The sequence below is a fragment of the Chenopodium quinoa genome, unplaced genomic scaffold (genome assembly GCF_001683475.1).
Source record: "Chenopodium quinoa cultivar QQ74 unplaced genomic scaffold, ASM168347v1, whole genome shotgun sequence".
Taxonomy (NCBI): Eukaryota; Viridiplantae; Streptophyta; class Magnoliopsida; order Caryophyllales; family Amaranthaceae; genus Chenopodium; species Chenopodium quinoa.
Window position 1 is genome coordinate 96,028 of NW_018743262.1, and position 26,922 is coordinate 122,949.

Consider the following 26,922-nt stretch of genomic DNA (forward strand, 5'->3'; position numbering starts at 1 on the left):
GCATATCTGAGCGACACGTGACATCATCTGGGAGTCTATTTGGACACCTCTTCGAGCAACACGTGTCACCCTCTCATTGATCCATTTGGCGGGGTATAAATACCCAAATCAAGCCCTTAAGGGAAGAGTGATATACCCCTTATACATGTACCTAGATTATGTCACTTGAATTGAAATCACCGCCAAAATTAGTACATGTTAGGTACAGAATACGGCATAACATATTTATGAACAACCAAAGACGAGGTTCCTCCTCATCGTCAAATACCAAACACTAATCTAGCTAGATCGCATACAATCAAATGCTTTCTTCACACAATCTACTTTGCCTAAACATTACCACAATAAAAAAGAAAAAAATATATATTGGTTACCAGCAGTGGTTGAGATCTTGTTACCGTGATAATATACACAAGCTCATTGAACAATTAACAAAACAATGCCTATAACAATATGGATATTTTAGACACCAATACTACCGTTGATATTCTCCAAGGATACTACAGAACTGGATGTGGAATCTTCAGTTGATTGAGAATGAGAGAAAAAAATATACAAAACCCATAAATGTAGGGATATAAGATACACCAAGGACCAGAGCTTTGCTGCCGGGTTCCTTGCTAAAAATACTGCACCAGCTGAAAATATTGCATCCAACTGCCTAAGCAGTGAACCTAGGTGCTGCCTCCCTGACTGAATTTTATTTTCTAACATTGGCCGCAGCTTAGAACCAGTTGACTCCCATGTTCCTGCTTCCAAGTCTTTTCTTAAATTGCCCGAAATATCACTCGCACTGATTAGAGACTTATTTTCTTCAAGTAACCTTGAAACAGCCTGTAGCCAAATATGTTGAACGGTGTAACAGCCATTGTTAAAATGTTATGCAAATTCAACAAAAAGATCTACCTCAGTTCTGAAAAGAAGAGTTCCCTTGTTTGAAGAAAGTGATTCAACCTGAAATAACAAAAATAAATTAGTACTCCGTAACCAGTAGCATAGTGTAATTCAAGAAACTAAACGTCTGCAAAAGGTGAAAAAGTTAAAGAATGTACAATTCTTAAATAAAGGGTATGCTTGAAATAATGGAATATGAAACCTAAACAATTAGTATACAAACCAAGGTATAAGCAATGTGTGCATATTAATATGAATTAGATCGCTCTGAGCATCACCAACTATTATTTTTAATGAAGTTTCAGCATATCACTCAGTTCAAATCAAGGCAAATGATAGACAAGGCAGGTTGAAGACCGTGATGTCAGATAAACTCTTAATAGCATCACTGCATACGTGCTTTTATAACTTAAATCATGAATATGACATTGCATGGTCAGCAGGCTAAGCATGTGATCCCACAGCAAATATATTCTATTGCGAAAGAATGGTAGTAAACTAGATACCCTGTATATCATCAAGTTAAGATTCCACAAATTCATTGGATAATTGTGTAAACAGTAGAGCAAAATGTAATACGTTGTCCATCTTGTTTAAGAACAAATCATTGACAGTTAGTGTCGATCGTAAACTCGAATTTGAAGGGTGCTTCAAGTATAAAGGGGGTGAGTCCAGGTAAGTATCACATTGAGCCTACTAGGAAGAGATAAGGTATTGTTTTTCCTTGTAACCTATCAACTAGATATATCTCAAGGGAGCTTCTTTGCTTTTTATCAAGAGAATTATCATCTAATTACCTCATAACCTGTAGGAAGAGGGAGGTCTAAACTACCTCATAACCTGAGCTTCCCTTAATATGTACTATCTTTATTACTACCTCACGAACTGTTTTCAATCCAACAATATCATAATGTAAAAGGTTAAGCACTCTAATAAACATTTTTCAAAGAAAGGTGATAGTTGGCATGATGAGTAACTGAAGCTGTCTCTTAAAAACAGAGCATCACTAAGACCCATCAACAAATGTCCCATTGAAGCAAGACAGAATACAAAAGATATACCTGGGCTTGTTTCTGAATCAAATGATCTGTCATCTGCCAAAGCCTTCGCCTAAGCTCAACTTCTACTTCAGTTGAATTTTCCATTTCCTTCAATGTCATGTTAATGTTTGCTTCCAGCTTCATTACCTATTATGTCAACAAGGTACATTGTACAATTCAAAGTCAACTTCAGTACTGAACAAATTTTGAAATTTGTTTAGTCAAAAGTATGGAAAGGTCACAAAGCTATCTAATCAAGAACTAGTCAGCTAAGCAGTTCACAATAAAATAAAATTAAATTAAAAAAAAAAAAAAAGTGGCTTTCACAGTGAGAAAATTTTGGAATTCCCTAAAAGTTGCAAGGGAGAAATAAATCGAGTTCTTATGCATTTTGACAAGGTAAAATGTTAATACAGAGCCATTTGCAAGTCCTAAAGTACATATCCTAAAAAATCAGCAAATACTTATTTTTGCTAGGATAACTCCTTACAAATGAAAGTTTCTTTGCAGATGAGTTTTCCATTAAACTTTAATCACTATAAGGTCTCATAACATTCTTAAAGCTCATGCAGTATGACAATCACACAAACAATATGACGTCTTTTATTCATCTCCGGACAACAGACAACGATCAAGATTCAAGACGAGAAAAAGAAAATTGGGGAAGAGGGAATAGATGTTATCTAACTCACCTTCTCTTGCAGTCTTGCATTCTTGTCAGTTGCAAAAGCACGTTCAGCTTCCAGCATCTCTTTCTGCAACTCAAAGCCTTTTGAAACCGCCAACTGCAAGAGTAGCATATTTCAGAAACAAAAGTCACTAAATAGAAGCACATATTTATCAGTTAACTAAGTTATAACATAAATGTTATGAAAAAAGCCTTACACTTGTCAAAGTGGCCCTAATTTGATGAACACTATAAATCTCTCTCTTCAACTCTGCAAAAAAATAAATAAATAAATAAATAAAAGAAATTAATATGAATAAATAAATAAATATATACTTGGATTATATAATAAGTTCAGATTTAACATAAAATATAAAGCCGCACAGTAAATGAGTACAAACTTCATGGCATAAAACATTAGGTAGTATCACTGCTTCATAATTTAAAGTTAGACCGACAAAATAACTATGAAGTCAAGTATTAGTAAAAACATTAACCAGTGCCGGAAGAGCAAAGAGGGACCAAGCCTTAGTTTATAATGACATTTGACAAGCCCAAATAAAAAATTAGCTAGTGGTGGAATATTATTCTTGATAACATAGCCCATATTGCTCCACTACCATCTAACTTGAGCAAAGGAATATAACAAAGTATGACACACCTGGACATCACTTATCAACAAAGTACACGGACCAAAATGCTCTAACACCAAGCAAACAAGATGTCACACCAAAACGGGTCCATTTTTGCCTATCTTCGGCCAATTAAATATGATACAACTGTTTCTTTGTTAGGAACAAAAGTGAAGATTTTTTTTAAGGAAAACCAATGTAGGGAAGCCCAAAGCATAGATGCTTACATGTGAAATTCAAGGTTGACTATAAGAAAATAAAATATTTCACTACATATTTCAAAATTCAGGATGATAAATTCTTTAGAAATATTAAACATAATATAAAATTTTGAGCTTCAAATCTTCAGTAGTTCAACTTCATATTACACTTAAAAAACTTTAATTAGATATTAATCTGGACATACAAAATTATTCCAATGAATAGTAAAATAAGCATTCTTATCTATTCTAATAGATATATTGGATTGTCATAGATTTTAAATTTAATTAAGATTTCATTACACCAAAAGAAAAACAAAAACTTGTGCATTTGATGATAAAAAAAATATGCAAACACAACACAAATTGCATAGTCAATTACAAATTTGGGAGCAGCAAGAACTATGAATAAGATCCCTTCATAGTTTCTTGCAAGAAAATAACTTTCCAAATATATACACTAGTTCTTTGTTTACATGCCTCCCACCCGCCTTCCCCTCTTAGTATATACTTCCTCCATTCATTTTTAGTTAACACAGTTCTTTTTTTCCACGTTTGTAAACACACAAGTTTAACAATTTATATATCTTATTACCAATAAGGAAAATTTATAAAAAGTTAGTATTATGAATGCATTTAGACATTTCTAACAAGATTCCCAATGACTGTTTTATCATAGTCATAAAACACAAAAACTAGTCAAGTTTATGAATAGTATCAAAAGTCAAAATGTGGCAAATAAAAAAAAAATGAAGGAAGTATTATTAATGCTATTACATGGATAATAATTCCCCCCCCCCCCGGTTCACTATTAGTTGCAACAATTTGATTTTAAAGCTTACTCGTGCATATTTCAACCTTCCATATCAAATACATCCTTTGTTATTTAACAATGCCAACAAATATTAAGAAAGAATTTAAATAACAGATACATCCATGGGACTACAAACAATAGAAAGAGAGTAAAGCTAGGTAACAAGGGTAAATATCCATGTGAGTAAAGGTAGGATGGATATTTGGTGTGATCACCAACAAAAAGTGTATGAAAGAATGTTCAAAGTAGAAATAGTGAATTAATATGCAACTTCCTTATAAGGAAAATGATGCAATTAAAAAAAAAAAAAAGGAGAAATTATTATAGATGAGCAAAAATAATAATAATAATAATAATAGTGTGAAAATTTTAAATGAGCTTAATCTAATAAAATCCTACATGACTATATTGTGATTAACATATAAATCAACAAAGATGGTCAAAGGGAGGAATGTGATTGGTACAAAATTTTAAACGGAGTGAACCGAGGAAATACTTCACCTACACTTCTATAAAGCCTCCACTCGCAAGTATCAAATATTATTGTAACACTTATCATAAGTCGGGTTTTTAGGTCACTATTAATGCTGTTACATGGATAATAATATTCCCCCGCCGCCGGTTCACTATTAGTTGCAACAATTTGATTTTCAAGCTTACTCATGCATATTTCAAACTTCCATATCTAATACTTCCTTTGTTATTTAACAATGCCAACAAATATTAAGAAAGAATTTAAATAAAAAATATGTCCATGTGACTACAAACAATAGAAAGAGAGTAAAGATAGGTAATAAGGTTAAATATCCATGTGAGTAAAGATAGAATGGGTATTTGGTGTGATCACAAACAAAAAGTGTATGAAAGAATGTTCAAAGTAGAAATAGTGAATTAATATGCAACATCCTTAAAAGGAAAATGATGCAATTAAAAAAAAAAAAACCGGAGAAAGTATCATAGATGAGTAAAATAATAATAAAAATAGTGTGAAAATATAAATTGAGCTTAATCTAATAAATTCATACATGACTACATTGTGATTAACATATAAATCAACAAGGATGGTCAAAGGGAAGAATGTGATTGGTACAAAATTTTAAACGGAGTGAACCGAGGAAGTACTTCACCTACACTTCTATAAAGCCTCCACTCACAAGTATCAAATATTATTGTAACACTTATCGTAAGTCGGGTTTTTAGGTCACACATCGAAGATTTCACTCATCTTTTATCATTTATACCTCTAGATAAATGAAGAATTTAAAAGGTATTGTAAATTAGTCTAATACAGGATAAAGAAAGAAAAGAAAAAAGAGAGAACTAGATAAAACATTCTTAAAAACAAAATGATCTTACATCCCTCTTTAATATGTCATATTTCACTTATAGTGTCCCTATATAATAAGAAATCTTTTCATACTCTGTTCAATTCACCTTAAAATATTCAATTTTATTCAGTAAAAAATATTCAGTTTTATTAAGTAAAAATAGTTTCATAGTAAAAATAAGTTTTATTTAGTAAAAATAGTTTTAGTGTAGTAAAAATCAATAACTTACAAGAACAAATATAACAGAGTATTAGTAAAAAAAAATAATTTTAGTTCAACAAAAATAATTTTAGGTCAGTAGAATTAATTTCACTACAGTAAAAATAGTTTAAGTTCAACAAAAATATTTTCAATTCATTAAAAATAATTTCAGTTTAGCAAAAATAAGGTGAAATGAACATGGCCCAACGACCCCCTCCACCCTACATACCATTTATGGAATTTTAATCCGCTCCTCTTTCTTTGATCTCCAAAGTTCCAAAACCCACCACTCCCTTTCTTTGTCTACCTTTTCACTTCACTTAAAGTGAGTAATGGATTAATCGACATAAAAATAAACATGTAGAGAGAGAGAGAGAGAGAGAGAAGGGGGGGGGGATTGACAGTAAGTTGTATTAGTGATGCAATTGAATCATCAAAAGGAGGATTACCACCCCAGATACTCCTAAAAGTGGAAAGAGAATGCTAAAAAAAAAAATCAGATACTTCCTTCTCGTTTTATCTTAAAGTATCCTTTTTTAGGATGCTACAAATTAATTGTAGCATTACTTTATTTGGCCAATGGCACTTTCTATCTCTCTTGTCATTACACAAGTCATTCTTTTCATCTCTCTCCTCTCCTAAAATATCACGCATCTCCTCCATGTTACAATTCAAAGAGAACAAAAGAAGGACATTAACTTCCTTAATTTCCTCTATTTAATCTATTATCATTCCCAAAGCTAAATAACTTCGTGAAAAATTACTGACGCACCCTCATTCTTCCTCTCCAAAGCAATATGATATTGGAACCATCTAACTATGATGATGTGTCCCTCCATTCCCCCTTTTGCGTCTTCCGTTGTACCTGATAGGTGGTGTAGGTGGGTGCACTTATGCATCATATTCTGTATAAAGATTGCATATCAACATGTTTGGGTAAAGTAAATTAGATTATAAAACTTCCAATAATTTAGATTTCATGTATGTCAAGGACCCAAACCTTTGCTGATCACTTCCACCAAGTCTATAACTTAGTATTTCTATCATTTGGAAATTTGGAAAGCATAGAAAATTACAAAAGTCCCTTTCTTTTTTACTAACACAACGCAGCAGCATAGATGACATAACAGGTTGACTGACATAAAGCAAGTAGATACTCCCTCCGTTTCATAATGTTAGTCCCATATGGAATCAATCACATAAAAAAAAAATATATATTTGGAATCTAACATTAAAATACAACATAATTCATAATTAGTTTACCTTATTTAACTTTTTTGATTTTTTATCAGGAAAGCACAAGTCATTATTGCATAATTTAAGGTAAATATTTCCTTACTTAGAGTCATGTCATCAATCCACAACCAATTAATTCCAAAAAAAATCAAGTTATAAATGAAATATATTCAATATGGGTAGACCTTTTTTAAACGCCCAAAATAGTATATGGGACTAACATTATGAAACGGAAGGAATATTAAATAGCAGATACCATTCATGAAACAGGTAAGTAAAAGGATAGGGCCAGAGCTGACTTTGGCACTTACATACCTTCAAGGACAGCTTCCTTTACCTCAATTTGGTGCCGTAATTCTGCTAAACGATTTACCTAGTGAAAGAAAAATAAACCAAAGCAGCATAAAAAAATGTACAACTAAAATAAAACAAAAGAAAAACAACATATGTGTACTGGATTACTGTAATTCAATGCTCGGGCAACTGGACAATAAAGAAACAATAGGTTTAAGCCCTAACAACATAGTTTCATAGTTAACGAGATTTCATCTTCTAGACTTACAAACAATTTCATTTTCATTACTTAACGATTTTGTTGTTTATAATAACTTTATGGAGTCACTTATCAGAAATAGTATATCACTTGTTTGTCATATTTTAGTTTTGTATCAATTATTACTTATAATATTTAGGAAAAATTGCTATAAATAATACTACCTTTCAACAGTTGAATTTAAACAAGACAACCTTTTGATTATTTCTTCATATTATAAACTTTGGGGGTTATTAATTTCAAAACCGGATATAGCCCGGTAAATAGGTTAACCATGCCACACATTCTCATATGATTGGTTTAAAAAATTATGTTAATTATATTTAATTAAATAAAGGGAAAAAAAGACTCATCTCCTTCCTCGTCCTTCCCCTCTACCATGGCCACCGTGCAACCTCCTCCCTCACTACAACACCTCTGCCCGCCACCTTACCCCGCCCAAACCACTCAAAACACCCTCCTCATTCTCCCTGAAACCGTCCCACAACCACCCAAACCTACCCAAATTCATCCCCACCCCCCCCCCCGCATTGCCCACCCATTTTGGTTTTCGACGGAGGGGTGGGTTTGTTTTGGGGTTTTTGAGAGGTGGGTGGGTTTATTTAGGGATTTTAAAGGGGTGGGGTGGGTTCATTTTGGGGTTTTCAAATAGACTGGGAGGGTTTTCAAGGATGGGATAGTTTGTTTTGGGATTTTTGGGTGAGTGGGGTGTTCTGATGGCGGCATGGCTAATATGGGGCGGCTGCATTTGGGGCCTTTGGGCTGATGTGGGGGTTTCTTGGTGGTGTGGCGTGGCTGAAGGGAAGGGAGGTGGCAGCCATGGCTGAAGTAGGAGGAGGCGGTGGTGGTGCCATGGGAAGGGGATTTTTTTTTTTTTTTTTCTAAATAAATATATCGAAGTTTAATATATCTATAAATATAACTAAAGTAATTACCGCTGATGTCATTACTTTCACATGTCAACTTCTTGTAAAAAAATTTCCCTCCAAAACTAATAATGACATCATTAATTTTTTTTTTTCAACATAAATAAAATTTAGAAATGCAAAATTAATTATATATTTTTCTAATAGATTTTATATTTGAATTGACTAATTATGCAATTTCCATTGGAGGATTAAAGGAAGGTCGGACTATTTCAATTTCTTATAAACATTACGCAGTATCTTTTTCTCCTACTCCATATATTTTATACAAATTATATGAATTGGGGTGTTGAAAACACCTAAAAATGTCTTTCCAAAACCAAACCCGATGATGAACAACCTTTCACCGCCATTATTGATCGGGTTGAGTATTTAATCTCGGAGTACTTAAATCCATATTTCCATTCCATAAACCAACCCAATTCCTAGCAAATTTCCCCAAACCATAACTTATTTTCCTCTTTGCATGCCTTTAAACCAAAAATAATTCATTTCGTGTCCTTTAAAATCATTCATTTCGTGTCCTTTTTATAAAAAACGTTTATTCAGGTTTATTTTGGTCCATATTATGGGTCCAATGATTTAATAGTTGGATAGGGTTTGAAAAGATCTTTCCAACGATATATTATAAGCCCAAATCCGAGTTATAATGAATAAGTTATGGCCAAAATATTAAACTGAGCCCAAACCGAACCTAAGCCCACCTTACCTACAACCCAATGATCATGTGGAGGGTCCAAAAGCTTTAATCTCATCCCTAAACCATTTAGGATTAATTAGAAGAGTTTGAAATTAATAAAACTTTTCTTTTTGAAAATCCTATTTCTATCCGAATTGAAAGACGTTCAAAGATAGACAGATATTATTTTCGTGCGTCATATTTTTTATCCAAATTTTATATGGTTGGATAGCCCTTTAAATTATCATTCCAATGATATATTATAATATCAATTCCGAGCTATAACGGAAAATATATGAATAAAATATCAAACTCTATCCAAAACTGACACCATCTCACTATTTCGGCCATATCTTTTAGTCTATAAAATATTTTAATCTGATTCTAATTGGGTTAGAAAGTAGACTTCAAGAGATTTCCAACGATATCCTATTTATTTTATTCCGATTTCTAGATCAAAAGATATGATAAAAACAAAAACTGCAAAAACTGCTGTCTATCACAAGAGTTTTATCCGATTCGAATTCTTATCTTTTCTTGATTCTTCAACCCCTCTTTTTCCCTTATAAATAGAGGTCATATCACCCCTTTTCCAATAATAATTCTCTTCTCCCTCTTTAACTTAAACACTAGCCTCCCTATTCTTCCATAATACTTCTCCTAAGCACTCCAAGGAGTCCATACAATACCCAAATTAGTTCTATACTTAAACCAAGGCGTGAAAGGTATAATTGACTGATGGTTTGGACCAAATCAAATCTACCTTTATTTAATTTAATTTTCAATTTGATTTATATTTTTATTGAAGTTATTAACAGTTTATTCATGATATAGCAATTCAAGGAAACGCGGAAAGTGAGTAATTGATTCACTTAATTACTCTTATTTTAATATTGCTAGTATCATGATTAGGTTTATTTATATTTGATTTGACTAACAGTTTATTGTTAAATTGCTTCCAATATTAATGTTTGTTCTATTATTAATTTATTGATCACAACATTGCATGTTTAAAAGGAATATGTAATTGAAAATCACGCCTAATAAGATAATTTGGACAACCGGTTTAGGATCCTTTTTAATCTTGTTATTAAAACTTGGTTTAAAAGGAAAAGATAGACTTCAGCAAACATGATGCAGTCATGAATGCTATGATAGGATGAGTAGGGAATTTCTTGATGTTCTTGAAAGAAAGGGGTTTAGGTAGCGGTGAATGGATCGAACATAAGGCTTCTTATCCAATGCCTTCTTTTCAGTTCGGTGAACGCCCCATGTAATAGTCCTAGGCTAGGGGATTGTGTTGGGAGATCCCTTGTCACCATTTCCTTTTCACCCTGGTGGTTGAATGAAAGAATGCTTGAAAAGGGGTGTTTTGGGTGAGATTGATGCCTTTCAGCTTTGGTGGTTTTTTTTTTGGATGACAAAGTAATTAGTTTCAAGCAGATGTTCACTCTTTTTCAGATTGTGCTTCAGGCAGTATGATCCAAGAAAGTAAATAAAAACCCTGGCTTTGGTAGAATATCAAGGTCTATGGTTTTACCTTAAAAGTTGCTGGGTTTTTGTGTTAATGTAATTTGTTGCGATGGAGTGAAATTGTACATACATTGGATATGTTAAAAAGATCTGAAACCAATTCTAAGTATTCACCGTTTTGAAAAGATTTGGTTAGTAATATGCATATGTGGATATGAAAGGGGATAAAGGTTCACCTAATGTGAATGTGAATGTTGTGTATTAATTTTAAATCTTAAGAGTTGCCCAAATTGTTTAGAATGCCTAGTATGGGTGGGACTTGCATTTAGAGGAGGCAATCGGGTTAGTAGGCACGGGAACCCAAACGCATCATTTTGGGTCACATCTAATAGTTTTTTTTTTCAGAAATAAGGAAATTTTGTTAATTACTACCTCAAACAGAGGCTTTGTAAATTACTACCCCTAAAAAAAAAAGTTGTTAATTACTACCCCTAAAACTGATTAATTCAAGTGATTTCTACCCTCTTCCCTAATCAGCCCCTAATTAGGTGATTTAAGCTCTTAATGACATCATTGTCCAGCGAAATTGTAATTAGTTGTTTTTAAGCCATGATTAATTAAATAAACCCTAACACCACCTCTAAACCACCACTGCACCACCTCCAACGGCCCCTTTACCCCATCCCCATCATCTCCGGCAGCCCCATACCCCATCATCCCCTTGTCGGCGAGGTGATGAGCAGCCTACCCCCGCCGGGCATCCACCCCACCTCTAAACCACCCATTGCACCACCTCTAAACAACCAACCATCCCTCCCACCCTCGAAAAATCCCCCCTCCCCACCCGCCGGCGGCCCTAATCCCCTCCCCCTCGTCGGAGAACCCTATTGGCCCTCCTTAAGTCTCCTCCACCCCCTTCCCCCCCTTAATCACTATCCTAAAATCACTAGGGTTTCAATTTTAGGGCTTTAGGGTGGTGATTAGTGGAATTGGGGATGGAGGCAGACTAGGGAAGGCTCAACAAGGTTTTCCGGCAAGGGGAAGGGGGTTAGGGCCGCTGTAGGTGGGGGGAATTTCGTGAAATTGAAAGAGGGGTGGTTTAAGGGTGAGAAGATGGTGGTTTTAGGGTGGGGACAAATAAAGGGGTGTTGTCATTGTAATACCCGAATATTTTATGATTTTATATAAAATATTTTATAAAAATCTAGTTTATTTTTATTTATTATATAACTTTTCTAATCTCATATTTTTTATTTAGACTTCGTAAAGTTTTAAAACCTTATCTTGTTTAAATAGCACTGTACAATTCAAAACGTATATAAACTATTTTAAACCCTAAAAATATTATATACCTCTCACAACATATTTTATAAAAAAAAAGGGTTTGTCGTACGTATCTTGTGCGTGACCTCCATGATCCAACCCCAAACTTGATTAATCATAAAAGTTTTTCTTTCATTATTCTCCAAACTCCATTGGATTTGTACAGTCAAAGCTCGCAAATTGCAACAGTGCTCCATATACCTTGCCTTGAATATTGTGATTTGATTGTTATTTGTTGAAAGGTAATCACCCTCGTTGTTATTTGTTATTTGTTATTTGTTATACGTAATCACACGCATGTTGCCGAAGTTGTTTAATTATTAATTATTGTTGTATTGTTTGTATTTTGTATTATCATGTGTAAAATTTATAATTTTGTTATTTATATGATCAAGATTAACATATATATAAGTGCGTGGTATTATATGATTTGATTTGATTTGAATATCATATTATTTTTGTTTTATATAATTAATTGTGCAATTATTTTTAGGGTTTTAATGTTGTTGCTAAAGGAAGTATTGTTTTATTGAGGTTTTAGGGTTATTAATGCAGAGTATTATTTTTGGGTTGTGAGTTAATTGTTTTTGGGTGCTAGTATTATTGCCGTAAGAGTTGAGATGCTTATGAATTGAGTTGATCTTGTTATATTATTTGGGAGCATGTGCCATTGTTGAGTTATTATTATTAGTTTGTGAATGATTATTTGACAAAGTACGAGATCAAAAGGTTGAGAATTATTATTTTGTTCTTAGTTTGAGGCTCGGCGTTATATGACTTAATCCTTGGCTTGTTGGTAAGAGGGTAATAATCATGAGTTAAGAATGAGGTACAATCTTTATTATTTATTTTTCTATGGTCCCCTGCAGTGGGAATTAGCTCGTATGTGTTCTGGTTCAAGGTGTTTTCTAGTTATTGAGAATATTCAAGTTTTTATACTTGTTGATTTATTTATTTAAATAACTCATGTCCAAGGCTAGGTATAGAACAATGAGCATGGCACACGTATGGGGTATATGAGTTAATTGAGTAAAGGTTTGTATTATTATTCGAGGTTGAATTGATAAAGGTTATTTTCAGAGTCAATGTGTAATGTAGTTCGAAACTACATTATTTAATTGATCTAGTAATGTTAATTATTATATTATTCTTTGTATTCTGATATGTGGTGATTACTCCGCTTTTGCTGACGTGTGTGTGTTATTTTGTTGTGCTACTTGTGTTTACGGCCATGTCTTTTTCTTATGGTGGTCCTGCGACGATCTATTTTGAAATTTGTCCTTAATGGTGAGTAGACAAGATTGTTTAAGGAGGTTGATCAATTGATCGTAGCTAAAGGAGCATCAAAGTGATCAATTAGTTTGTTATAACGAGTTTGTAAAGTTGTATAAATAGCTCACTTAGATTATTAGGTTGTATAGTTGGGATTTTATAAGCCTTAGCACTTGACAAGTAGTTGAGTGTGGCAGTAATACCTCCGATTTAGGTGTATGCTTCCGCAATTTTATTAAAGGTTACCTAGTTTTTCTTTATTTATTGTTTATTATTACTTAGATAATCGGGGGTGTTACAAAATGGTATCAGAGCCTATACGCTCTTGGGGTTTACGCATTATCCCAGCGTTGTTTGTTTAGGAATGAACTTGTTTATTAAGAGTTAGGATTAAAATTGACATAGGTTAAGCCGTTTTAAGAGTGTCTTATATGTGCTTGTTATGTTTTTTTTTTATGTGACAAACTTTGCGTTCGGGACGAAATCCTTTTAAGGGGGATAGTATGTAATACCTCTAATATTTTATTACTCTACCTATATATTTTATTAAGATATTTTTGGTTCTTTTAAATCTACAAGTAAGTTATTTTTCTACTTTAAGTTTCGGGACGAAACTTGTTTTAAGAAGGGTAGATTGTAATACCTTAAAATTTTCTATTTTAAGTTTCGGGGACGAAACTTGTTTTAGGGAGGGTAGATTGTAATACCCGAATATTTTATGATTTTATATAAAATATTTTATAAAAATCTAGTTTATTTTTATTTATTATATAACTTTTCTAATCTCATATTTTTTTATTTAGACTTCGTAAAGTTTTAAAACCCTATCTTGTTTAAATAGCATATACAATTCAAAACGTATATAAACTATTTTAAACCCTAAAAATATTATATACCTCTCAAAACATATTTTATAAAAAATAAAAAAAGGGTTTGTCGTACGTATCTTGTGCGTGACCTCCATGATCCAACCCCAAACTTGATTATTCATAAAAGTTTTTCTTTCATTATTCTCCAAACTCCATTGGATTTGTACAAGTCAAAGCTCGCAAATTGCAACAGTGCTCCATATACCTTGCCTTGAATATTGTGATTTGATTGTGATTTGTTGAAAGGTAATCACACTCGTTATTTGTTATTTGTTACACGTAATCACACGCATGTTGCCGAAGTTGTTTAATTATTAATTATTGTTGTATTGTATGTATTTTGTATTATCATGTGTAAAATTTATAATTTTGTTATTTATATGATCAAGATTTACATATACATAAGTGTGGTATTATATGATTTGATTTTATTTGAATATCATATTACTTTTGTTTTATATAATTAATTGTGCAATTATTTTTAGGGTTTTAATGTTGCTATAGGAAATATTGTTTTATTGAGGTTTTAGGATTATTAATGCAGAGTATTATTTTTGGGTTGTGAGTTAATTATTTTTGTGTGCTAGTATTATTGCCGTAAGAGTTGAGATGCTTATGAATTGAGTTGATCTTGTTATATTATTTGGGAACATGTGCCATTATTGAGTTATCATCATTAGTTTGTGAATGATTATTTTATCAGTGTACGAGATCAAAAGGTTGAGAATTATTATTTTGTTCTAGGTTTGAGGCTCGGCGTTATATGACTTAGTCCTTGGCTGGTTGGTTAGAGAGTAATAATCATGAGTTAAGAATGAGGTGCGATATTTATTATTTATTTTTCTATGGTCCCGTACAATGGGAATTGGCCCGTATGTGGTCTGGTTCAAGGTGTTTTCTAGTTATTGAGAGTATTCAAGTTTTTATAATTGATTATTTATTTATTTAAATTACTCATGTCTAAGGCTAGGTATAGAACAATGAGCATGGCACACTTATGGGATATATGAGTTAATTGAGTAAAGGTTTGTATTATTATTCGAGGTTGAGTTGATAAAGGTTATTTTCAAAGTACAATGTGTAATGTAGTTTCAAACTACATTATTTAATTGACCTAGTAATGTTAATTATTATATTATTCTTTGTATTCTGATATGTGGACGTGTGTGTGTTATTTTGTTGTGCTACTCGTGTTTGTGGTCATGTATTTTTCTTATAGTGGCCCTGCGACGATCTATTTTGGAATTTGTCCTTAATGGTGAGCAAACAAGATTGTTTAAACAGGTTGATCAAATGATCGTAGCTAAAGGAGCATCAAGTGATCGATTAGTTTGTTACAACGAGTATGTAAAGTAATATAAATAGCTCACTTAGATTATTAGGTTGTATAGTTGGGATTTTAAAACCCTTGGCACTTGACAAGTTGTTGAGTGTGCCAGTAATAGCTCCGATTTAGGTGTATGCTTTCGCAATTTTATTAAAGGTTGTCTAATTTTCCTTTATTTATTGTTTATTATTACTTAGTAAATCGGGGGTGTTACAGTCATGGTGGGGAGTTGGAGGAGGTAGGTTCCGTTGTGGGTGGAGGGTGGACGGTGGTGCAATGGTGGTGGGAAGGTTGTTCAAGGGTATAATTTGTTAATTAAGGTTTAAAAGTAACTAATTACAAAATAACCAGTTAATGATATCATTAAGATCTTAAATCGATTTATTAGAGAAAAGGGTAGCAATCACTTGAATTAATCAGTTTTAGGGTAGTAATCAACAACTCTTTTTTTAGGGGTAGTAAGTCACAAAGCCTCTGTTTTTTAAGTAGTAATTAACAAAATTTCCCTAAAATAAATGTCAGAAATTCGGATTTGTTCATATTAATTTATTTGAGTACAGCTCTGTACTTTTATGATATGCAGCACGAGTTGAGTATTAGGTATGGTCGTCAAATTAGAAGAGACTTAAGATGAAAAGGTGAGAAGGGTCCATGCACTTAATGTGCATCTTTTTTTAACTGCAATCTTAGCTAAAATTACATTAATATTACATGACAAGTCTATGAAGTGAATTTGGAACATTTTGGGCATTGAAGGCCTGCTTTGTATCACTGTCAATTTTTAGGTAATGGTTTTACGATTTTGAAATTCAAGTGACATAAGTTGTACAATCACTTTAAAAACTAATCATTTTAATACTCCCCAAGTCCTCAAGTTATTGCCCCCTTAGGCTTGGGCACATATTTGAAGGCATTGTTCGGTTGCAATGGGAAATTACTTCCCATGATAATGATAAGGTTGAATCCTGCAGAACTTGAGTAATTTCCAGAAACGAAGAGCAGAGAAGAGAATGTGAGGGAGATGAGAGCGTAACAAGAGAGAAAGACAGAAAGTAAAGAGAGAAGGAGAATAGATTCAATGTAATTGATATTATGATTTTCAATTACAACTTAATTAGCTTAAATAAGCCAACTCATTACACTAAGCGTCCTCTTTTCTAAGAGAAAAGATTCCCCTATATCATACCCTCCCCTATAAAAGACTTGACCTTAAAGGCTTAGGTTCACTAAATCCAGGAAAGAGAGCCTCAAATTCTTCAACAGACATCCAAGAAGTGTCATGGAAAGGTTTGTCCTACCACTGAACCAAATACTGCTCCACTTGACCTATGAGCCACTACTGAGAAGGCACCAGAGGAGTGCGGTCAGAAGGATCACTCAAGTCGGGGCAAGGTGCCTCTGAAAACTTTCAGCTGAGAAACATGAAAAACACCATGTATTTTAGCTGCACTTAGGAGTTGCAACCTTTTCAATGACTGCAGTCACTCAAAAAGGGCCAAAATACTTTGGAGCCAACTTAGTGTTGCTCCTCTGAGTAATTGATTGCTGCCTGTAATGTAGTAACTTCAACGAGACCCAATCACCAATCTGGAACTCTTTCTTGGATCTCTTCTCATCAGCCTGTATTTTCATTCTATGCTGCTTAGATTTTCTCCAGCAGCTTGAGCATTTCTTCCCATTTCTGCATGATTCTATCAACCACAGCATTGCTAAATTCCCAGGTAAATAAGGAAGATGTAAGGGAGGTGCCTGATTGTACACCCCCTCATATGGAGTAACATTAGCAGCACTATGATAGTGTGTATTATACCACCACTTAGCCATAGGTAGGTATTTAACCCAATATTTTGGTCTATCAGTGGAAAAACATCTCAAATAAGCTTCCAAACACCTATTCACTACTTCAGTCTGTCCATCTGTTTCTAAATGGATGGTAAGTTGAAGACAGCAAAAACATAGAACCATGGAGGGAGAACAACCCTTTCCAGAACTCCCTCCAAAAGATAGGGTTTTAGCACTGACTATGCTCTTAGGCTAACCATGTAACTTGAACACAAAGTCCAAGTACACTTGAGCAACCTCAACTGCAATGTTAGGATGCTTTAAGGCCATGAAATGGGCATATTTACTTAATCTATCCACCACCACAGATATCACATTCTTACCCAGAAAATCCAGATATAAAGTCCATTGAAATATCAGTCCACACATTCTCAGGAACAGGCAAAGGTTGTAAGGCCCCTGGTCTAGCTGAGGTATCATATTTTGATGCTTGACATATGACACACTTTATGACAAATTGACTGATATTTGTGTGGTTTAGATGGTTTGGGATTTGTTTTAGAGTAGGGTAATGGTTTAAGTGGTGGGGTAGGTAACAAAGGAGGTAAGGCATGTGAAACAGATGAGGTTTGGATAAATTTTGTGGGGGCAATGTAAGGCTTAGAATGCTTCTGGGAGTTCGCATTGACGGATTCATCCTGTAATCTGGCATACTCAACAGCAGCAGCTATAGATTGAGGTTTAAAAGTTCTCACAAAGGGTCAAAGTCCAGGTTTCAAAAGCATTCCAAAGCATTATGCAGCATTATAGATCTAAGGTTCTCAAATTCATCAATATAAGATTTAATGCTACTAGTCTGCTGTAATTTATTAAATTCCTCAACAACAGTCAGGCCCTTATCATCCTTAAATTTGCTAGTCACATCTATAACAAAGTCATTCCAATCAACAACAGACCTGTTAGCCAGGTAACTTGATACCCAATTCTCAGCTTTGTCAACCATATTAAGAAAAGCTAAATCAACTTTCGGATTAGGAATTTTGCAAAGCACAAAATACTTGCAATATTTTTATCCAAATCCTAGGATTACTACCATCAAACTTAGGGAAATCAAGTTTGGGAGTATACCCAAGCTTAGGTAGCTTAAAACGATCATCTGGTGGTCTGTTTTCCTAAAAAGCCACCATGCTCTCCTTGAGTTGCTGCATCATCATGCTTGTGGGTTGAACTTGAAATATGAGATTCAAGCTTCTTCTCCCAGGCAGCTAGCTGAACTTCCAATCTAGTCACTCTGGTTGTTAGCCAGGAGGCTCAATGATAAGGTTGATACTGCAAGGAATCAATATTTGGGAGAAGGGCATATTAGTCATAGTCTATTATTAGTGACTTGGGGAATAAGCTAGAGTTTGTTAGGAGAGTTTTTCTATACATAGACCTCATTAGGAGGAATAATCATCATGTTGAATATTGTTGAGGTTATGTTATTGGGAGAGAGTGAGCCTCTTCAAAGCTCATATTAGGAGAGAATCCACCTCTCAAAAGTGGAATTATGTAATTCACCTATTATCAACATAATCATCATTGCTCTTCCCTAATTTCTGCCATATTTAGAGCTGTAATCTGGTCAGAAACCATGCTAATTCCTAGCAAATGGTATCAGAGCAGTCCGGTCCTTGGTGACCTTGACGGAAGTCAGGTGAAGGTGCCGGTGAACAGTGAGTTCACTGACATGTTCTCACAGACAGAATTTAAGGAGAAAATAGATGAAATTACAGAGAGACTGTGCAAAAACATAGAGAAGATAGTTGGTGACGCGATTTCTCGGTTCAAATCAGAGTGTAAACTGATTCGTGAGGAGCTCAAGAATGAAGAACCTGTAGTCGATGATGCGAAACAGTCAGCCACCACTGACGTTCCCAGCGGTGATGTAGAAATCACGTCACTAGAGGAAAAGTTGGTGGTGGAGAAAGCCGATTTGGAGTTAAGCTCTTTTGCCGACGACCTTATAGGTGATTTTTTGGGTGGCTCTGAAATCAGACGGTGAGATTGGTTGTGGAGTGGAGGGCTTTGCAACGGAACTCAAATATGGGGGAAGGCTTGGCGATTTTGGGGATGGGTTTACAGGTGGAGGTCGAGGAGATCGCACCAGCGAAACTGGTGGCGCGCCTTTTGCGGGTGGTGTTATCAATAATTTTGGAAGTGGTGTCTTGAGAAATAAGACGGGTGGTTCTGTAGGTGGTCTGCCTGGTGGAATATTAGAGAAAGGTGGCGCCGGATGCAGTGGTTCAGGTGGTGGACCAGGAGGTTTCAGCGGTGGTGAAGATGGTTTCGCCACCGGCAAAGTTGGAGGCCGGAATGGCAGTGGTCAAGGAGATGTCACCGGCGTTAGATCGAGTGATGAATGTAATTATCTCAAAAGGAAAGTGCCAGGAGGAATGTTCGAGTGAGGTGGTGCCGGAGGAAGTAGATCCGGTGGTGGCCCCGGTGCGTGCTGGTGGTTGTGATTTTTTTGGATGGCGAGGCACCTTGGTACTGGCTGCAGAATATTCCAGTAACAATGGAGTATGAGAGAAGCTTGGGGTCTCTTGTTGGCTTGGAGGGGAAGTCAGAAATGAAATATGCTGTAAGGGTAATTTTGTCAATTACCAAAATCATGATATAATGGCTGAGGAACTGGGCTCAATCTTCTTAAATGGGACAAGGCCCATTAGTGAAACTTCTAGCTCACAGCCAAATCTCTTATGCCCAGCCCAATCCCACTCCTCTCAATTAGTTTTTCAGCCCACTTCTATCTCAGTCAACCCCACCCAACTCTTAAAAGAAACCCTTTCCTCATGTTCCTCCAACCCACGTAAGGCATATGATGGACGACTAGTATCCAGCTTTAACAGGCTTATAGCCACAAATTTATTGCCTGACCCCCAGTACTTAGTCCCTGTGCATATATATCAGATTGTACTACCTGATGACAGCTACAAGGCTTTCGAACAGGATCAATTCTCCACCGAGTTCAGCACCTCACTGAAACAGGAACTTGGTTACGGTTGTCACAAGAAGTTGGACTCAGCTCATCATTGCCACTGCCGGGAATGGAGTGCCGGCTACTATCCACCTTGAGGACAAGGTGAAAGTTTGGGCGGCGGGTAATGCAAGGAATCAATATTTGGGAGAAGGGCATATTAGTCATAGTCTATTATTAGTGACTTGGGGAATAAGCTAGAGTTTGTTAGGAGAGTTTTTCTATATATAGACCTCATTAGGAGGACTAATCATCATGTTGAATATTGTTGAGGTTATGTTATTGGGAGAGTGTGAGCCTCTCGAAAGCTCATATTAGGAGAGAATCCACCTCTCGAAAGTGGAATTATGTAATTCACCTATTATCAATATAAGCACCATTGTTCTTCCCTAATTTCTGCCATATTTAGCATGCTAATTCCTAGCAGATACCGATGATAAGGTTGAATCCTTATTGATGAGTATCATTTATGCCACTTATTTAGCATCTTTTAGGATGACTTTACATGGTTTTTGTATCTCTTTTACTTCCTTTTCTCTAGTTTTGCTTACATTTTCTTTACTTTGCTTTTTCCTTAGATGCTTTCTTATTTTCTTGCTTTCTAGTGTATTTTGCATTTTATTCTTCATTTGTTTGATCTTCTTTGTTTATAGGAAGTTGGCGATGTTAGAGAGCCTCAAGTGTGTCTTCCTCGGAGTTTTCAAGCCAAAAGAGATGTCTCGTTTCTCCATTTGAAGCCCAAGAGCAAAGGAATTCAAGAACTTGTTCATCAAAGTTGCACCCTCATGCCGTGTAGGCATGAAGGAGTGGTGTCAAACCCACCTAGAGTGCTCAAACTTACTGCCTATAGCATCATGGCTCATTCAGAGCTCACGAGGACAAGCTCGGCCGCACAAGGGGTTCCCCTCCTCTAGCTGCGCAAGCGCGCGTGAGAGAGGAGCAGCGCGCCAAGCTGCTGCGCGGCCGCGCGCGACCATGGATCGGCCGCCTCCTTCCTCTCCCTAATCTGTACCCTTGTTGCAGCGGCCACGCATTCAAGTGAGGGGCCGCGCTCTTTAAGGTCCTTTTTGGACGTCTAACTAACTTCCTTATAGTTAGTTTTACTATATATAGATTTTCCATCATTTTTCTAAGGAGGAGAATTAGAATTGAATTAGAATTAGATTTTGATTAGATTTTTATAGAGAGAAACTCTTGATTTTGTGGTATTGTTCTTAGATTCTACAGAGAGAAGCTTGAAGCTTGGTATTTGATGATTGTGCTATTGAGATCTTAATTCCTCTTTGATATAGACTAAAGTTTTGTAAGAATTCAATGCAATTTGATGTTTGATTTTGTTATATTGTTGAATTTCTATTGTTTGATTGTTAATGTTGAATTATTAGATTGATGATTTCTTTTGTTATGCATTTCAATTTCACCATGATTAGTGAGAAGTTGATTTGCTACGGAATGTGGTGAAGCATGTTTTGGTGATAATCTAATGCTAATTTGGGGCTTTTAATTGAATTGTTGATGAGATTTGGTTAATGAAACTTGTACATGTGCTTGGTTTGAAAAGGAGTAGCTAACCTTTAAGATCATGCTAGATTGCTTAATAGCCTTCAATGACACGAACAATTGATTTGCGTGCTATTATTATCGTTTGATCTCGATTTGTGATTTTCCTATTGGAGTCATTTGTAGAGAAATCTAGCTTGACCCTAGGAAATAGCCTATTGAGTGACTTTGATTGCTTGTTCCATTTTCCCTCGCATCGCTTTGTTAATTGAATCCTCCCGAATTAGCAAGATTGTTAGCAATGCACGTGCATCCTAAGGTCCCTAGTATTTTGATATTGAATTCTATTTTATTTTGCTTGATTGATTTGATTTCCATTAGTGTCACCAACCCACTCTTTAGCCTTCGGAATAGCTTAGCATCGACCTTAACACTCCCTCCTTTCCTTGGGATTCGACCTAGACTTACCCTATACCCCGGGTTGGTTTAGCTTTATAAATTTTTTTTTTGCCGGGAAATCTAGCCCTCAACGACCTAGGTTTACCCCTCGTCAAAAATGGCACCTTTGCCGGGGAAGGCATGGTGATTGCTATTGTTGTTTGAATCTATTCTTTTTACTTGATAAAAATAAATATTAAAAATAATAATAAAAAAAAAACACGAAAAGATTTTTCTTCCTTTTAGGCTACATTTGCAGTCGTGCTATTGATATTTGCTTTGAGTTTTTGTATGTGTAGGGCAGGAGATCGAACTTTAGTGCCATTTGATCCGGAAATTGAGAGAATCATAACAAGGATAAGGGTGGTTAATCGTTCTTCAAGTCCAAGTTCTCCAAGAGAGGAAATCCATCAAGAAGACGAAGAGGATCAAGGAAGCATGGGAGCTAATCCAAGAGTAGCATTGAAGAAGTTAGGAACTCCCGCGGCTTATAGATTTGAAAGTGGGATTGCTCCACCAACGACAGCAGCAAATGACTTCAAGATAAGGTCGCCAATGATCACTTTGATTGACGTCAATATAGTGGCGCAAAGCATGAAAGCCCTCTCAACCACCTTAAGGAATTCGAGAAATATTGTAACACAATCAAGGTGAACGGGGTTTCTCAAGAATTCATCCACCTTAAGCTTTTCCCCTTCTCTCTTATCGAGAGTGCTTTAGAATGGTTATACAAGGAGGTAAAGCCTAATTTTTTGAGAACGTGGGATGAGGTTACAAAGGAATTCCTATCCCACTTCTATCCCCAAAAGAAGACGGCCGAGGCGAGAGCCCTTATTCAAAGTTTCAAGCAAAAATCGAGCGAGATTCTTTATGAGACATGGGAAAGGTACAAGGAATACCAAAGAGAACACCCTCACCATGGGATTCCAACAAACCAAATCATTCAAATATTCTATGGAGGTTTGAGTCCTCAAGGCAAGTGAGGCCTTATCATGAATAAAACGGAGGATGAAGTTGTGGATCTAATTGAGGATGGGGTGAGATACCATATGGATTGGCAAGAAGGTGAGAGAGAGTCGACCGGCAAGAGTGGTTTAACGGTCTATTCAATCGACCATCTCAATGCCATCAACAACTTCCTCTCAAATCTCAAATTTGGGAAAGGTGATGAGTTCAATTAAAGCTTGAGAGTGCTTCTTCACAAGCACCTATTCTTCCCTCCCACGATAAGGGGAGAGGTACATCTTCTAACTCTACTCCTCTTTTAACTTCAAGTAATATGCCTAGATGTGTGTTTTGTGATGTTTGTGGGTCATATGACCATGATTCTTCTAGATGTCCACATGCATTTGAGAGTTGTGATGATGGTGAGAACAATGGAAAAAGGTTTGATAGTACAAGGAATTTTGGGAATAGGAATGCTCACCAACAAGGGAATTTTAAAAACTATAACAATGGCGGTTATAAGAACTAATGAAACAAAAATTTTCAAGGTAACTATAATAATCAAGGTTATAATAATCAAAATCAAGGCCAATACCAAAACCGGGGTCATTGGAGTAATCAAAATTGGGGGAATTTTCAAAATAACCAAAGGGGACCCACCCGGATATGCTCCAAAGACCCAAGGAAATAGTGAGAATCTCTTCCATGGAAATTCCAAGACTACCTTGGAAGAGATCATCGAGAGCCAAGCCAAAATTTTGAACACTTACATGCCGGTGAGTGATAAGTTCAATGGGATGATGACGCACAATAAGACGCTTGAAGCTCAAATCGCTCAATTGGCTAACACCTTGAAAGAGAGTGTAAATGCTAGCCCTTCTTCTTTACCCTCACAGGGAATTGAACCTAAGAAACCCGTGTATTCCATCACCACAAGAAGTGGGAAAGTGCTTGAAGAGAGAGTTTCTAGGGAGAGTGAGGAAGATAAGAAGGTGAGTGATTCAGGTGAGGAAAAAGAGAGTAATGTGTCAAAGAAGGTGAGTAAGGAAGCTCAAGTGGAAAAGAAGAGCGATGAAAAATTGCGAGAGGAGGTGATCAAACCCAAACTTCCATATTTCCAAAAGTTTTTTAGAAACAAAATCGATGAACAATTTGGGAGATTTCTTGATATGCTTAAGGAAGTTCATCTTTCAATCCCTCTTACCGAAGCCATGACCCACCAGATACCTAGATATTCTATGTTTCTTAAGGATATTTTAAGTGGCAAGAGAAAGTGCAATGAGATAGATTTGGTAAAGGTTGGGGAATGTTGTAGTGCTTTGATTCATAAGGACTTAACCAAGAAGATGAAATATTCGGGTAATTTTTCCATCCCTTGCAAAATCAATGGAATGTTGTTTCAAAATGCTCTTTGTGACCTTGGTGCTAGTGTGAGTACATGCCTTATTCGGTCTTTAGGAAGCTTAAGCTAGGTGAGCTTCATCCAACCAATATGACTTTGCAATTGGCCGATCAATCTATTAAGTTTCCAAAGGGAAGAGTTGAGGATGTTCCCCTCAAGATAAGAGAGTTCACCATTCCGGTTGATTTTATTGTGCTAGAAATAGCGGAAGATGATAACATACCTATCATTCTAGGGAGACCTTTCTTGGCTACCTCGGGAGCTTTGATAGAAGTGAAAGGAGGTCTTATCACTTTGAGAGTTGGTCGCGATAAAACTAGTTTTGAGCTTAAGTCGATGCTAAGTTGTTGTCTGATATACGTGTTTTATACAATGGTTTTCCCCGGTTTTACTTAGTAATTTTATATGGTTTTGAGCTCTACGGAGCCATTTCTTGCTAACAATCTCTTCTTTAGTGTATTCGATTGTTTTAGTAAGCTTTTCAGGAATATGAAGCGTTTCTAGGCAATTGGACGTGTTTTTAGTAGATTCGGAAGAGTTGATAGCCAAGAACTGCAATTTATGTGGAGTGCCCGACCGGGCATGGCTTGCCCGGGCAGACCGGGCAATGAAGAGTTCACAGGAAGAAGCCCAATTCTGAACGGTGCAACGCGCGCCCGATCGGGCAGGCTTCGCCCGGTCAGACCGGGCGATGAAGAAGTCAAGTTATGAAGATGCAATTCTGGAAACGTGTTACGCGCGCCCGACCGGGCGAGGTTCGCCCGGTCTGACCGGGCAAAGAAGGAAAACTGTCGTATTTTACGCAGCCTTCCTCCGCCCGATCGGGCGAGGTTTGCCCGGTCTGACCGGGCGATGTTCAAGATTGCGCGATTTCAGCTATTTCCGAATTTCTATCTTTTGAGGGTATAAATACCCTTTTGTAATTAACTTTTAAAGAGAGTTTTTTTCATTAGTTTTTCTCCTTAAGCCCTAGAAAACTCTCAAGAACCCTAGTTTTATTTCCTTTAAGCAATTTCAATCTTTTAATCCCAGATTAATCAATTGTTCATCAACAATTTGAGTTCTTTCAATTGGAGTAATTGGTATTTATCTTACTTCACTCTTTTCTGATATTCACTGTTCTCTAAATATGTTTTCTTTACTGTTTCTTGTTTTTGAACTTGATTTTGATTTTATTATGATGTGTGAGTAGTTTCCTTAATCCGGGATCTTGCTAAGCCCGATTATGATTGATGTATAAAGTAGATCTTTAAATTCCCCAATAATAATCCCAATTGACATGCTTAATTGATTGTGTTTATGCCAATACTAGATTAGGAATAATTAGTATTGTTATCATCCCTTTGTTCTTATTGCAACGGAAGTTGGGTATTAACGGGATTAGGTTATTCCAATTAAGGGTTTGAAGATCATCACGGAAGTAGATGATTGAATAATTAGGAATCTAGGCATGGTGTTTAATGTCCCTTATTCGCTTGATTCCACGGAAGTAGGCTTGATAGTTAATTTGGGAAGCCATTGATAACTTGGAAGAGACCTTTGGTATTATTATTAGGGATTGCTTTTCTTCTTGTCAATTGATTTATATATTGGGGGTAGATTTATTAGTTTATCAATCATAATCGTGGTAATGCTTGATCTTGGATGCTTTAGTTTATTGATTAATATTTCCTCTAGTTAATTGTGTTATTTAATATATTAGTTGATTATTATCATCCATTATTGATTGGTGACGTGCTTAGTGATTAATTGAGTCTGATTAATTGAATGAACCATAGTCTCTTGGGATTCGATCCTTACTTGCCCTACTACACAGTTAGAAGGAATAGTTAGGTTATTTTTGTTAGGTACGCGATAAGCCTATCAAATTTTGGCGCCGTTGCCGGGGACTAACGGTTTCATATTGATTTTCCGTGATTCGTTTTTACTAAGCGTTGTTTGTTGCTTCGGCTATTGCCTCCTGTGTTTTTGATGTTCTTTGCCTAGTTCTTTGTTGTATGCAAACACGTCGCTCAGGGTCAGACGACTTAGTGCCTCTCGATTCAGAAATTGAAGCGACTGCAAGAAGACGAAGAAGTAGAAGAAGAGCAGGTAACAGAAATATGGAAGACCAAGCAACAAAGTCTCTTTTGGAGTACGGTATCCCTGACACAACAACCGGACTCCTTTCTAGCATTGTTAGACCACCTATCACCGCTCAGAATTTTGAATTGAAACCGCAGTTTATTCAATTCATATCCAATGATTCATTTGCTGGCACACCTCTTGATTGCCCAGTGAATCATATAGATGGTTTCTTGGAAAAGTGTGACACTATGAAGCTGAATGGTGTTACAGATGATGCTCTTAGACTTCGCCTTTTTCCATTCTCATTACGGGATAGGGCGAAGGAATGGTTAAGA

At 35.8% G+C, this 26,922-nt stretch overlaps 1 protein-coding gene across 1 annotated transcript in view; it reads right to left on the reverse strand.

The window, feature by feature from the left end:
• Positions 1-303: 303 nt before the first annotated feature.
• LOC110735286 (golgin candidate 2-like) overlaps positions 304-26,922 on the reverse strand; it is a 49,968-nt gene continuing 23,349 nt past the window's right edge. Inside the window, 6 exon segments of the mRNA XM_021915463.1 lie at positions 304-834; positions 907-954; positions 1,956-2,081; positions 2,627-2,719; positions 2,820-2,872; positions 7,328-7,385. Of these exon segments, the coding sequence (XP_021771155.1) occupies positions 463-834; positions 907-954; positions 1,956-2,081; positions 2,627-2,719; positions 2,820-2,872; positions 7,328-7,385 (750 nt within the window). The 3' untranslated portion in view covers positions 304-462.